Below are 16,081 nucleotides of genomic sequence, written 5' to 3'. Positions count from 1 at the left end.
ATGACCAATTCTGTCAATTACAGAAATGTGTGTTTTGCTAACATTCTAAATTACACCAGTGCAGCTTATTGAACACATCAGCTTTTCTGTCGATGTAAAGCATAATTATTACTGTGTTTGTGGTCAAATTTATTCTTTTCTTTACTGTGCTTTTAACTGAGTCCCATTCAACCTAAATAAGCAACTTTTATTAGAATAACTATAAAAAGACATTTTACTATTTTAAATCCAACTCAAGTAAGCAAAAACTATAATATAATGGCATTCTCCATCAAATCTCTGTCCACCACCCTCCTTAAAGGCTGCCATTTAAAGGGAACACTGACATTCCACAAAGCTACACCCAGCGAGCCAGAGCCCTGTTGTGGCAATCTCGCTGCAAAAGGCACCCTAGACCACATGGCAAGGGGAAGGGACCCTCCTCTTCCAAAACAATCCCTTCAGACCAGGAAATTCTGGGCAGCAGCAGTTCAGGGAGAAGTCAGACAGCTGCCTCCCATGCTGTACCTGCTCTGTGAGGAAACAGAGTGGCTCTGGTCTCCAGGACGGTCAGGGCAGCACCTCTCGTGAACAGTTCAAGCCAGAAGTGTTACACAGCAAATTGAAATAAAAGTGCTCTTTGTAATGAAGTGCTGCCACACACACACACAGCAGGTACAGCCTCTAGCAAATGTACCCAAAATGTCCTTTTTTTCAAACTACATCCTAAAGAAATCTACTGAAATAAATGGAACTGCAGTTACCAATCTGGATGTTGGCAATAGTTTCTGTCTGTCGGTCACAAAGTGGACTCACACCCAAGTGGTATTTTTTTTCAATATCACCTAAAGAAACAAAAGTATAATACAACTGTTAAGTCATCAGGTCCAAATCCAAATCAAACACCAAAAGAGGTGAGCTGTGCAAGGGGGCTAACAAGGATGGTATCTTGCAGCTGGTGGATTGCATTTACTTTTCTCCCCACCTCCCACAAAAACCAAGTAGATCTGTCAGTGAGACTAACAGTATTTATAAATACTGTATTTAAATACTATTTTTCATCAAACACTAATTAAACAAAAAACATAGAACCACTAGTTTACTGAAGGATTAACATCCTCTTCCTCACAAAGCTTCCTAGACTGTCATAGAAATGACAAATTAAAATCCCCCCCTTATGAATATTGATGAGAATAGCTCAGCCTTCAGAAATTTCTGGCTAAAGGCAGTTTGTGGTTCTGCCTCCCCATCACCTTTACCAAAGATTAAGCCTCATGTGGTTAGCAGCAAATAAATCAGTCTGTTCCCCATTTATCATATCCACGTGCAAAATACCAGGTCTCAACTCGGCTAAACTAGCCTTAGTTCTATTATTAAAATTTAATAATAATGGAGGAAATTCACTCCATTTGTTAATTACAAGCTTTATTAACTGCTTATATAAGTAATCGTAACTGCATGGTAACTCAGAATCTCCCCATCTCTCACCTGCTTCCCAACAGGCCTCACAGCTGAAGTTTAAATATTGAGGGCACACAATGAACATATTTCATCATTTACTGAAGCCACTAGGTAAATTTAACGTGGCCATAATTACTCCTCTGAAGCACCTTTCAGGCTGCGTTCTAGGTTCAGACTCTAAGCAGATTCTTCCATGAATTTTAGTAATTCCAACCTTTTGCAAGAAGTACAACCCATGACAGTAAAAAAATCCCATGCTGCACTGTACATCTCTGTTAGTCCTAAATATAAATGGACTAGGATGCTCTTCCCACGCTTTAAGTACGTCGCATCCTAACGGATACTTCTGCTCTTACCTTGATGGAAGAACTCCTCTGTTACTTTTTCACTCCACTGCTTGCTCAGCTCCCACGTCCGACACGGGTTACAAATATCTGCACATTTCAAAGCCATCTAAAAAGTTAACACACAGTGTTAGATCACCTTTCCCTCCAGCAGAAGCACCTGTAATTATTTATTTCCTTACAGGAGATTATTTTTAACTTTTCTGAATAACAAACCTACCTAACATCTGCATCTCAAACTTATGTTCTGCAATATTTAAAAAGTACTCAGGGAACTCAGATCCCATGATCATCTCTGAGTAATATGGAAATTCAGTCAAGTCAAAGTATTTCAGGAGCACTATATTTAGTATATTCACTGGTACAGGAACCAAAAAAAAAAAAAAAACAGAAAAAGAAACATCAAAGTAAGCAAACAGCACTTTCCATTTCTGGCTCTGAAGCTCATATTTTTAGCAATGGTTTGCACAAGACAGAACTTCTCATCTGTTTGTTTATGTCCTTTTATAGTCCACAATATGAACCTATTAAGAAAATGTCTATAAATCTAAAAGGAATTTCAAGGTTTTTGTTTTTAAAGTTTGTTAAAGCTCACTAGCACAGCTGCAAACTGATTCACAACGGTAGTGCCTTCCTTTCCCAAAATATGTTCTGACAAAGCATTTCACAATTCTGAGGCTGCAATGGAGTTGTTAGAAAAGCTAAACCCTCTCTTGGAAAAACACCCCTCCTTGCTTTAGTAGCTCTAAGTTATGAGACTTACCAACACTCACTATCACTTGGGAGAAGTGCTGGGGAAGGGAACTGAAGTGGAGGGAACAACCTTTTTGTTGTGAAACAGAATGACTAGAAGATAGTTCTGCTTTTGAAAGGAGGAGAAAGCCTGGCAGAAGTAGTATTTAGCATTTTTAAGTAAATTATTCTTACGCTAAAATGATGTTTTCAAAAATCTTCCCAAAAAGATCACCTGTAAAACGAAGTGCCGATGGTTTGCGTTCTCTAAACATAGGTCTCCTCTATCCAAATGCGATCGAAACATGGACAAATACTCATTTTGCTGACTGATGTCTGTGGCAAGAATGAGATCGCCTATTTGGCTTTCCATCAGCTGCCTGAAATTAGTGATACCAAACATTCAAAGCATAACAATTAAGAACAGTCACCACTAGATTGAGATGTCTTTTTATCATATATATTATTATACAAGTACAAGTTTTACAATTAGCATTTTCACTGAACTAGTTTGTTTGTTTGTTTTCTTTCGCTGAAAAATCTTACAACATCCACAGAAACACCAGGACACTTCACTGGCAGCTTTCAGGAAGACTTCAAAGCAGTTTTTAGCTTCTTTTCTCCCCACCCCTCCCCTTTTTTTTTTGTTCTTAAAAATGCATAAACTAATTGTTTCAAGATTGTTTCTTGTTAGAGTAGGTGAAGAGGGTCTATTTTAAACTACAGTTGTGGTGGCAGAAGGAGAAAAGGTTGCCAAGTTTAATCTGAACAGGTGCTTGTCTACATAAATACACTTCTTCAATGTGCTCACAGTAAATGTTATTTTCCAGATATCACGTTGCACCATGAACTGCTCTACTCCACCAGCACAGTATCCAGGAATTCTTAAAACAGATCATCATCTACATTTTGTATTCAAAACTGCCATGCAATAATGCATCTTGTTTTGCAAGGCTGTCTTACTTAAGTGACAGCTTGCTTACGTCTTAAACTAATCTATACTCTTTGGTAAAAACATACCTGTTTTCTAATGACATATGTGCAAATAAACCAGACTCTCTCAGCAACCCCACTGCCGATCTCCAGTGATGGTTCTCTAATACTGAGGTATTCTGCGAATGGAAAGGGAATAGCACCTATCAATCAACACCTTTTCCTTACACTGCAGAGCTGTATACCAAGAGGAGACCAGAAAGTTTTGCTGCGTTTTGGAGTTGGTGTTTTTATTTCTTCCTTGTTTGTTCCCACCCCCCCCCCCCCCCCCCCCCCCAAGGAGGTTAAAACTCACAAAGCCAAATATGTTGTTAATTTGCACATTTTTTTATCCCAGCGGCATGGAAACAATGTCTGGATTCAAACCTACTGCTAGCTAAACACCTCACAATTTATACTCCCTTTCTGTACTACTCAAGCATTCTCCAAACCAGGCTTCAACAAAACAACTGATTCTGTTCTTACCTTATATAAAGTTGCTAAATAATGGTTTGTTTTAATTAGGAAAGGTTGGTTAACGCCTGGGTGATCCAAGTCATGTGTGGCAGCTGCTATTAAACTGAGCAGAACATCCCATGGAGTTAAAGATCTGGAAAGCTGCAAGGCAAAACCAATAAATGTTAGTAATGCAAGTATGCCCTTAGAAAAAAGTGCAAAAGTGTTGCATTTTTGGTTTTTAGCTATTAACAGCCAATAGAAATTCAGAAGAAATTCTGAAGATGCAAAACTAATATTCCACTGACTTTGCACATTATTTTCCCACTCAAAGCTACAATATTTCAACAATGGTTTAAGCATTACTCTTTCTGAACGAGAAGGTTCAGTCTTGAAAAACACAGGCACACAAAATCCTACTTTTTGTCTGGTAATGAAGTACTATTCCTAAGCAGATCCCATAAAAGCAGTAAATTCTTAAAATTAGCTCTCCTTGTCATTTACCAAGTCCATCTGTATATGTCAATTGTGCTTTAAATACACACTATATTTTAAAAAGCATAAAAACCCCTTCCTCTTTAAGGGAAGAAACTAATGCTCAAGAAGACTTTAGAACTGTTCAGAATGGATTTCTACTCTTATGCAAAATTACATTTAAAAGTCCAGCAGGGTCAGAACCAAAGGAGGAAATTCTGACACAAATAAATATTTTCAAGAAGTATGTGTATGTCAATTAACTCAGCATTCACCTGCATAGACTTATTTTCACTGCTCATAGCTGCTACTACTTATGGTTGGGAGGTTTGTAACTTAGACTAAGTCAGCCTGCACTAAAACAGAGAGGACAACTCTGCCCATACAAAGGTGAAATGCAGCAAACACCCTGCCAGGACAGAAGTTTATATTCCTTGTTACGTTTGCCATCTATCGTGCCTCACATGTTTATAAAGTACTTTGGTGCAACAGAACCTGTAGCTGTATATGTTACTAAAAATACAAAGTCTATACTTGTACCTAAAGCATCACAAAACTTCCATCACGAGTATTAAATAAAAAATGCTCAGAGCTTTCAAACTGCATGCCATAAAAAAGCTCATCATGTATCAGCTCTGATTTGGCTCACTGCACCAACTGATCTGAGAGCAGCATTGAGAAACTGAGTGGGAGGAGTGGGCAAAGAGCCTCCAAAAAACATCAAGGGAGCCAGAACTTACTTGGTTTTACTTCAGAAGCAGAATAAGGAGCTATGCTATTCAAGGGAATACGAGGCTGGTGATAACCTGCATCAAGGTAGATAACTTGTCTCACCTGGCTACAGAGCACTGCAGTTTTCAATTTAATACAGAAGAACAGTATTTAGTCCTAAAATTGTCCAATCACTCAGAGCAGCCTGACAGCAGTCCAAGCAGGGAGGAACAAACACTCAACCAGCTCAGCTCCTTCATGTCTGTAACTCTGCCATTTCTTAAAAAAGAAAGGCCAAAGAGAAGTCCTAATGTACTGCTATGAACTGCCTCTGACAGAAGCATCCTATTCAGTGATAGTAAAAATGAGCAAAGCAAGGATAATAGTAGTTTCTGGAGGAAAAACTTCACCCCAAATGATAAATACACAAATTTATTATTGCCAGCTCTGACTCAGGCTACAATTCTTTGCAAATATTTTGGGGCACAACACTATGTTAAATAGTTGCAACCTTAATTCCCTACTCTGGTCCAACGTGAAGTCACACAAAAGACAATGTCAGCTCAGAAGTGGGGGAAAAAAGAAAAGCACACTGCTAAGGGTGAACCCACAACCTCAGCAACAGAGAGAGCAGTGGAGAGTTCAAAACTGTGTCTTGTTGGGTTCTTAGGTTTCTTTACTTTTATATGTATATATAGATACATGAGCTTACCACTCTCTACAGTTCCCTATAAGGATATTGTAGCCAAGTGAGGGTCAGCCTCTTCTGCCAGGTGACCACTGACAGGATGAGAGGACACAGCTTCAAGCTGCACCAGAGGAGGTTCAGATTGGACATGAGGGCATTGGACAACTTCTTCACAGAAGGAGTTGTTAAGCAGTGGAACGGGCTGCCCAGGGAGGTGGTGGAGTCACCGTCCCCGGATGTGGCACTTTGTGCCATGGTCTAGTTGACCATGATGGTGTTGGGTCATAGATTAAACTCAATCTCAGAGGCCTTTTCTAACCTAAATGATTCTGAGATATGCACACACAATTCACATGCACACCACTCATATGCACACACACACAAATGCACATATTTCTGTACATACATGTGATGTGAAAGCGAGAACGCTCCCTTACCTTGGGCTCTTTTAAGTAACAGTGCATGGCCTGAGTCACATCAGCAGCATGAACTGCATTATGATAAGGGTTTTGACTGTGATAATCTTCTTGAACCATAACTGCAGGAAAATAACATATATCCAAATTTAAATAACAGTTTTTTCAAGCAACATTTTATATTCCATTACTAGGCACAGAAATATGCAATATCCCAAGTTATACACACATGAAAACATCACAGTCACTAAATCATCAGCTGAACCACAACACAGGTATAGCATTTTTATGTGAAGAAATAGTATTTTCTAAAGGAAATCAACCACATGTGGAGTCATCTCAGAGCAAAATTAAACGACTTGAAATCAATATATAATCTGAGAGACTCTGAGACCTTCCTAGGGAAGGCTCCCTTTGCAAATCTGGACTGCCCAAACCGTGAGGCAACCCTGAATACAAAATGAAGATGATGCTGTCTACCAAAGTATCAGGATAATCCCATATCAGCCCTTGAAAACAGACAAGATCAAAGGAATTAGGTACTGCATTTCTGTCATATGAAGTGTTTTTCTTTCCCATTCAGGAAAGTGGTCATGGAAAGCCATCTCTACACTTTTTTAGGCATCTTATACTTCACTCAGGACAATTTAAGTCTATGTGCAATTTAGAAAAGAATCTCGTTTAGATGATGGCCTGACTAACTACTCCTAGATTTAATATTCCCTCTTTAACCTCTTCCTTGCTTTTCTCCTCTTTCACTCATCTTCCTGGCTGTCTCCAAACAGTATAGGTAGAATTTTTTAAAGGGCATCAACATTAGCTTGAGTACATGGAATGAAAGAACTATAATGTTTAAAAGGATGGAGGAGAAAAAGACCTGAAGCACAACAATCAAACTGCATTCTAAGGTTTGGTCTGATACTACACATTAGTTTTTTCAAGCAAACCTAAAAGAATATTTTCCTAGCTGACTACCATCAGTCAGTCCCATCAAAATAACATGCCTATAACCTCTTGTTCTACTCAGTTGAGAAGCCAAAACTGTCCACATAATTCTGATTGTAATGTTACAGCATTACTGACGTGGTATTTGTGAAGAGCTGTGGTTCATGAAAACTCAAAATACTGTAACCACCACCTAATCTCAATACTATTCAACGCATAGCTGACAGCTCATACAAAAAAATGACGAAAATAAATGTCTTTGTGTTCTATCAACCTGCATTAGAACTCTCTCCCACCTATTCCTCACATCAAGTGCACTAATGGATGTCCTTAATTTTTGGGGGGCTTCACAGGCTGGTCAAGCTACCTGAAGCCTACAATTCTTTTTAAGTTATTTAATAAGGCAGACTTAGGTCAAAATTTTGACCATGATTTGCCTGAACTAGAATATCACAACCATCCTATGTTTTCAGGAATAGAGTACGTCGTATTTTCTCTCCCCCTCTTCAGGTCTGGAATAAGAACTTGAAAACACACAGTAGGAGGATGCAGATCTCCAAGTAACCTTTGGAAATCACTGAAAGACTATGTATGTGTATAAACATACAAATATATATATATATATATATATACACACATACCAAAAAAAAATGTTGAAATCTTACTGAGAACTAAAACCAGATTTCTCTACTTAAAAAGATTCCATTAAATTCCAAAAAAAAAGTTAATTTTACATGGTACTATGAACCACTTATGCCGTCCTACTCTTCCAGAATTTGATCTTCAGGTTACTGTGGACTGGAGTACAAGAGGTAGTAAAAGAAAAAAATGAACTGTGTTCATGCTGAATGATGTATTTGGAAGAAAGGTTCCTTGATTTGACAGATGGACTAGGACAGAGATAAGAGTGTTCTTCTCAGTGACATTAAGTAGAAGGCATTAACAAAAGGGAAAGGTGGTAACTTTCAAAACTGGAACAGAATTTTGCCTTCTTCCAAGTCTAAATCTCATTTTAGTGACTTCGAGTAATCATATGTAGTTAAAACTATATTTATAATCTTTTGATAACCAGCTAACTAATCCAGTCATTCCCAGCTAGTCTTTTAAGTACTATGATTTGCTAAATCTCAACTAACCAGAAGATGAGAAAGACAAAGCATACTCAGTTACAACTCAAGTAGCCTAAGACTGGATTTCTATAATAATTTTCTTCACATTTCAATATATCAACCATTAAGGTCAGCTGATTTACTTTTCTGAAACTGGAAGGAACTGAGTCCACTTTAAAGCAACATGAAATACAAGACAGAACAATTCTCTTTTTTTTTAAGCTGAAAGAGAACTAAATTATGAAAACAAAAATGTTTCCCTAATTTGAAAGGGGAGAAAAGTCTTCCAAATGTGATTTCTCCTCTGTTAAGTGACAAACTTTGTAACCACAGAATCATTTTCTCCAGAACTGTGAAAGCCTGCTAAAAGGGACCAGAAACTTGTTTCTCCTGCTCAGTTAAAAAAATCGTCCCACTTCACAAAATTAAAGGTACTGACTGTCACAGAAGAACCAACAGAAAGTTGTCTCACACCAGTACCTGTCTATGGCACTGGGATGCGGAAGGACAGCTCATTCAGCTGTTGAGCGACTGTACTGCTTGATTTGAATATTATACGCTGTATTTACAGTTCTTTCCATCGAAGCATTTCAGTGCAGCAGGCTCAGACATTCAAGTAAAATTGTCCTGCACTCTGTTTAGGGAGAAGCTACACCCACAGTACTGTGCTTACTTCTGCAAGAGTTTGAACGAGCCAGACACAGCAGCAAACTGGCCCCAGCTAATCCAGCCAAGCTTACACATTCCATACAGTTAGGAAACTCTATCACTGGGAAGCAAAGATGAATGCAGAACTGAAAACTAAAAGAAAGGAGTTGTCTGGCCTTTCTCAATACAAATGTCACATAATGTCGCATATACTTCTGATTAGTCAGATTTAATAAAGGGAATACAACATCAGCTATGGAACTAATAAACTTGTTAATATTTGTTTGGATTTAATATGGACAGTTCTGTACTCAAAGAAACTATGAGAGATTGTCTCAGTCAATATAACTTAAATCACTGCACAGTTTGGACTGCATTAATACCCTTCAAACATTATTGCTAAACTTCAACCAGCAATTCAATTAAGGCATAAAAAAGCAGCAATATTCATCATAATAAAAAGCTGTATTTACCCAAAAATCTACGAAGTTTCATCGTATCTAACTGGAAGTGTTCAATTAGTCCATGAAGATTAAACAGATGAAAGGTTAAGCTGACTAGACTGTTTCCTAAAAATAAGATGAAAATACTAATTCATTGGAAGCCATGAAATCAGTGACTCTTTCACAAGAAATGTATTATTTCAAACAAATTGGTCACATAAATTATACAAGCAAATTTTTCTACACCAATTTATGATAAGTATTTAAATCTTATTGCATGACAAGATTCAATTAGCTGTTTCTAGTAACAACCAGTGGTTTTGCTTAATGATAGTGCATTCACCAACTGTCCACTGTCAAGTGACAGGAGGAAAATGTTACTGAACATTAAAAAAACCCCAACAGGTTCCAACACACAAACCCATTACAATGATACTCAACTTTGTAAGTAACTTTATGCAACATATCACAAACAGCTGAAAGCCAAATACAATCAAGCAAAGATAAAAGCCAACACTATCGATTAGCACACACTGTAAATATGCTAACTCTCATTTTTCTCATGTATTTCGCTGAACTGCTCCTTATTTTACCCAGAACTCTATGAAGAAGTTTCTCTAGAAAACGCATACTATTACAAGCTTACAATATACTTCGCCTACTCATAGCTGTATTATAATCATTTACAGTAGTAAAATACGTAAAATTGCAAAAGACAGAGAAACAGCCCAAAATGTTTATTTGAAATAATTTGCCCATTATTTGCTCTGCAAACAATGCCATGGCTGACAATCTTCATTTAGCATTTAAGAACCTAGCACAGATAGAAATTAAGGTACAAAAGGACAAAAAAATTCTGCTAAATCTTGCTTATTACTGGGCTTAATGTATTCCTATGTGCATGCCACTTCCTCACTATGAGATATGCAATTCTTGGAACAACATTTACCAGGTAATTTGTTTCTCAGAGGTTCATCCAGGGCAGCTCATCCAGCAGAGTTTCATAAACAGCATTCTGCCCTTAAAAACTTTTAGGAACAAGGCTGCCTGATCAAAATGTCCTCCTAAAATTACTTAATTAGGATGCAAAACTTTCAACGCTCTAATTGCAATTCTGCTACCTACTCCATATGATGTAAGACTTGCAAGAGCTGCCCCTCATTCTCTTCCCACACTGGCACAAATGTCACTGTGACGCTGGACTTGCTTATCTCCTCCTTCCATTTTATTCAAAATCCAGCTTCCATCGCTGTGATTATGATACAAATATTCACCCTATCCACTGCAGCAGCCCTCCCTCCTCCTTTCCAGCACTTTTATAGATCTCTTTTCTGTCTGTCCATAAATTAAACAATACTTCAGTGTTTTTTTAACCAAATACTTTCGCAGTTCCTACTGCTACTTGTAATGAGCGTTCAAAACTAACCAGAATGTTCTCCTTCTTCTACTTTGTGCAAGATGTGGGTACAGCAGCTTCCCTCTGCTCAGCTCCTAATTCTCCAGGTGTTCTATTACATGTCCTAATTATAATGCATTCACACCAACGTGCCTTCTCACTGCACTATAAAGCAATAGACCTATCAAACTTGAAATTTATCAGAAAAATACTTGTTTAGTCTAAATGACCTTTTGGACACAAGCATATAAATTACCAGCAAACCCATAATTGGAAAAAAAAGTCTAAGACAGTAAAATTATTTGTTAATTTATATGAAATTACTGCTACAAATTACTAAAAGAGTACAGAAAGTACAAAGTATGTGAAGGGGTTCTTCTACAAATCAATGATTATTATCAGCACTGACAGCATCATTATTTTAATGGAGTGACCAGGCAAACTAGGACTTAGATTAAACACTATTAAACCAAAAAGTACTGCCTGATGAAATTTGTGCTTTTTAGTGAATCATACACTGCAACATAAGTGCCACAGTTAAGTTATGCTAGGAGATAAAACAGATGAAATAGCAAAAGTAAACTCACCATTTGTCAGTCTATCAAAAAGAAAAATATCAAAATTCCAATTTCCAACCTTCTCCAGCATACACTGAAAGAAAATACAAAAGCTGTCATTTTTTAATCAGCGTATGTCTACCTTCCTGTAACCTGGAAGAGTATTTAAGATTTCAGAGACACATCAAGTCTTAGGATTCCTACATACGTACAAAAAAAAGTAGTAAAAGAATAACTAAATTTGTCTGATAACTGAAAAACTTCAAAATGCATGTTACAAATTAAAAAGCTGGAAAAACCAAGAAGTGCCTTGACGGAACTGGCTGGAGATTTTCCTTTCATCCTTTACTTAATTTCTCAAAAGAAGCAAGACACAATTTTAAAACAATTAGGTTAAAACCAGAAACAATGTGAAAGAAATTCAGACAATTCAGACTTCAGTTTTTCAATGAATTATCAAATAAATCTGTGTAGTCTTTGACCTCATTTTCTGTCTTTTCCTGCTTACAGAAGAGAAATAGTATCTAGATGATTTACTAGATACATGAGCCATTTGCATTTTAACCATTATATGAGCCATAATGCATTTTAAATTCCTTACAAACCTAGCTTTTGACTTTCCACCTCAGTGAACTAGCACATCTTCCCAGCAGCTTCACATGAACTGTCCTTCCAGCAAGAGGGATCAGCAAGAACACCAAACAGCACACGAGGCCTCACCAGAGTTCAGCAATCCCGATCTTTGGCTCCCCTACCTGTATCACAAATCCCTGTCCAGCACATTTTACGACAGACTCCTGCCTTCTCCTATTCTCATTAGATTGGTAGAGCTGTTTTATAATCCAATTATGCAAACAAAAAGCATTCTAGCTTTTCTCTACCAGCCGCTAAAACTCTGCTACCCAAGAAAACAAGAACATTAACAAGTTCTCTATACTATTAAATTACATTTACTTTTTTAAGATCCATCCTCCAGGTTATCACATTTTTTTCTACACCACAGCCTGATCATGTTCAGCTTGGAGATGTCCACTGTGTAAGTATATTCCTTTTTTGTGTCAATATGACAAATAAAAAAGCACTAAATGCAGTGACACACAGCCTTTGGGATCTTGAATAACCTGAATCATCTTTGCCTGTTTAGTCTCCTTCAGCACTATTTGACCTCTGTCCCCAATACACTAGTCTTTTATCCAGGTAGCTGCTCTCTTAACACCACCTCTCTTCCCAGTACCTGTTTTCCCCGCTTTAGTGCCACACAGGCATATTATAGCTATAACAGTTTTCTTTTCTAAAAGAACTGCCTAGCAAAGAAAAAGTCAGTTTGGCATAAACATGTCCTGACAAATCAATTTACTGCATTTTACTGAGTTTGCAGTAGCAGGTAGTCACTCTTTCAGATGTTCTTTAGTTATGTTAGACTAAAAATGAAAGGGAATAGTTGTCCAAATTGCTTCATTACATCCCTTATATACAGATACATTTTCCTTTCTTCATGTTTTTAAAGTGCACCCTTCATTCACCAGTTATTAGGAAAAAAAAAAAAAAGAAAGAAAGAAAAACACTAGCCACAAAAATCATCCCACTACACTAGTAGGCAGTTTGTTGCAAACTATTAAGATATATCTATATAAATGCACAAAAATACATACACACACATATATTAAAAAAAAGCTTAAAATTTGTATTTGGTTGTACTTTCAACACGTGATATAGTTTTATATACTAGCAAGCATTTTAAAAAACATACTTAAAAAAATAAAAATCAAGCAACCAACCTTTGCTTGTCCATTATAATCATCATCTAAAATGTTTGAAGAATTTGGAACAGTGATACCACGGAAAAAACGGGAAGATCTCAGGTATCGCTGGAAACTAAGCAACCTTCTCACATTTCTTGCAGACACAGAGACCTCGATTTCAGAATTTGCTACAAAAAACAAGAAAATAAACACTCTCGCTAAAAAACCTTTATCGAAAAGATGGGTGTTCAGGGAAGTCTGGTACAAAGGCAATGCAAATTTTTTTTTTGTATCAAACGTTTCAGCCACAAATACAGATATTTTTATTAATAAAAAATACAGAGCCAGGGTTTAGAAAAAAGTGTTCCGTGTAGGTATCCTGTGAAGAAAAACAAATATTTAAAATCACAGCTGCAACCCATCTTTTTAAGGAACTCTGTTATTGAAAGGACAGAAATATTATGGAAATTGTCTAAAAACACAGTATTGCAAACAAACTATTTTTTGAAAACTGCTCTCATGTATCTGTGTCCCTAACAAATCACATAAAATATGCACACCAGCAAGAGAATATCAGAAACTGCATGTTGATACAGGAGATACAAGTAGGTTTTGAGCACATACAAGTAACTTTCACATAAGTTTTAAAGCTCCGAAAATCCCTTAGCCCCACTACTGGCAAAATTTTAAACTCACTCAAGTAATTCTGGTGCTTTTGCAGATAGTTACATTCTTCTGGTAAACAAATATCACATTTATTTTCCCAGCATATGCAAATCCCTTTCCTGGTACAGTGAAAACACAACAGAAAATTATTTTAACCTGTTTTCAAATATTAATCCAAATATTTTGCTTTATATTCACTAGGTTAACTGTTTATTCAAATGACTGATGCTAGTTTACATCCAATTCCACTTGATATACTTGAAGCATTTGAGAAACCAAAGATCAAACTATGCATAGCTACAATTTCTTTGTAACGAGTCAGATACTCTGATTTTGAAATACTCAAGGCCAAACTTGGCCTTTACTTTCTTTTCAGCAGCACCCTAATAGCAGTTTTCTATAACCAAGAGTCAATAATCTTGATATTCACTCATACTGCCTGAAATTACTCGTGCTCAAAAAAAAAGAATAATTAAAAAATAAGGTATTAAGGAAGTCAGTACAAACAGGCTCTTCTCCAAAAATGCAGATGCTCAAAACCAACATGAGCTCAACTCTATAGTACAGATCTCTTCTTCTTCCAAGAACAAGGCATATTAGAAGTTGGTGAACTAAGGAGTCACACCTTTTGTTCTTAAAATTCAGTCTAAAATGCTGTACAGGGGAAGCTGTGGTCTTACTGACAACTTCAATAGCCTTAGCAATATCTAGTGACAGCAGCTTAATCCTATGTAAAATAAATCTTATCCATTTAAATTCTTTGCCCTGCAGAAGTTCCAACTTACTTTCTGTTCTATGTTAGCTCATTAATATATTAATTTCCAAACCACAGAAATAAAACACCTCTAAACAGAACTGACAGTGGGACAAACATACAGTATCTAATCAAACACAGCAGCGTTCCACATGAGCAGTCTGTGCTAACAGAGATTAAACCGACAAAACTGCAATATTCTTTCAGATGTGCCTGAAACACTTGATCAAGACATTGAAATTCAGGGCTAGCACAGACAACTTTCACGTGAAATATCCTTCTCCAAGGATATCATACTCAAGGACAAGGGCACTTCCTCTGAAGACACTGAAATGTATATATGTATATACATGTATATACACATATATACATCTATACTACCTATGATAAAGGTAGCTTATAAAGCAACATTCACATGTACAGCAGGCAAATAAACAGATTCTGTCAGGCTGCCTTACTCTACCAATATTTCTAAGCACATTTGTTAACATGAGGTCTGAGCATTGCCAGGCTGCAAAACAGAGAAGCAGGGAGCAATGCAGCTGCTGCCGTTACAGGGGCACAGTGCTTCCCCCTCAACCTTCATCCAATCCCTTCAAATCCAAATTTCAGAACAGAAGTTGCTAGATTGAAAAATAAAATAATATAAAACTGTTTTAACTTGGGTCATAAAATGATCTAAAATAGCCACAAAGTCACATACAAAATCCAGGAACTTCACTAAATGTCAATAAAACAAAATATTTAAAGCAGGAAAAATTGTGCAGATAATTATCTTGACCTCAAGTCTATCTACAGATCTAGAGTTCACAAAAAACTATTCTTGTTGTCATACTGCAAACTAAGTTTCACTGTCACAGATGCCACATGTTAATCTTTGACAGAACAGGACGATATAGGTAATACAAGTCAAACAGCAGCTTCTGGCAGCAAAGAACAAAACAGATCACAGAAATGCATTAATTTGGCAGTATAGACATTCCACCTGTATTTGTAAGCCATGGGGGGGTTGCACATGATCTTGCTTCAGTATTTTTTCTGATGATGATGTGTGTACAGAGGCATATTAGTTGCTTAGTTTTCTGGGAAGCTTCATTATTCTGTGAACCATCATTACTCTTTACTTCACAACATGCTATTGAGACATCTAGCATGTTTAAAATCTCTAAATTATCACCTATTTGTATAGCTTATAAACTACTTTTACACATTAAACCTACTTTTTCTACCCCTTGTTGAGAAGCAAAAAAAAAAAAAGAGCACTGCTTCAACTGATGCAATTCAAACAAACAGCAAAGCCTACATCATTCCAGCTTTCCCAGCAGTCGTGCTGCTTATTACAGAATCACAAAACTGCTGAGGTAGGAAATGACTTCTGGGATTCATCTGGTCAAACTGCTCTGCACAAGCAGGATCACTCAGATCGCATCACCCAGGACAGTGTCACAGAAGATTCTGAGTATCTCCCAGGATGGAGACTCCACAGTCTTCTTGGGCAACCTGTGCCAGCACTTGGTCACCCTCACAGTGGAACAGTGTTTCCTGATGTTCAGGGGGAACCTCCTGTGTTTCAGTTTGCGCCCATGGC

General features: G+C 37.1%; 1 protein-coding gene across 6 annotated transcripts in view; it reads right to left on the bottom strand.

The window, feature by feature from the left end:
- PDE7A (phosphodiesterase 7A) overlaps positions 1-16,081 on the bottom strand; it is a 74,507-nt gene that overhangs the window by 1,812 nt on the left and 56,614 nt on the right. For 5 of the 6 annotated variants that reach the window (XM_027894679.1, XM_027894681.1, XM_027894680.1 and 2 more), the window contains 9 exons: positions 13,110-13,261; positions 11,362-11,425; positions 9,409-9,504; positions 6,255-6,355; positions 3,975-4,106; positions 3,537-3,628; positions 2,752-2,896; positions 1,797-1,893; positions 744-824 (listed from right to left, as the gene is read on the bottom strand). In XM_027894679.1, coding sequence (XP_027750480.1) covers positions 744-824; positions 1,797-1,893; positions 2,752-2,896; positions 3,537-3,628; positions 3,975-4,106; positions 6,255-6,355; positions 9,409-9,504; positions 11,362-11,425; positions 13,110-13,261 — 960 coding nt within the window. The remainder of the gene's footprint in view (positions 1-743; positions 825-1,796; positions 1,894-2,751; positions 2,897-3,536; positions 3,629-3,974; positions 4,107-6,254; positions 6,356-9,408; positions 9,505-11,361; positions 11,426-13,109; positions 13,262-16,081) is intronic. The other variant, XM_027894684.1, reaches the window with a different exon arrangement.

Source organism: Empidonax traillii, unplaced genomic scaffold (genome assembly GCF_003031625.1).
Source record: "Empidonax traillii isolate 1590-97213 ecotype Southwest subspecies unplaced genomic scaffold, ASM303162v1 scaffold438:size550143, whole genome shotgun sequence".
NCBI lineage: Eukaryota > Metazoa > Chordata > Aves > Passeriformes > Tyrannidae > Empidonax > Empidonax traillii.
This window is presented reverse-complemented; position numbering and strand designations above follow the sequence as displayed.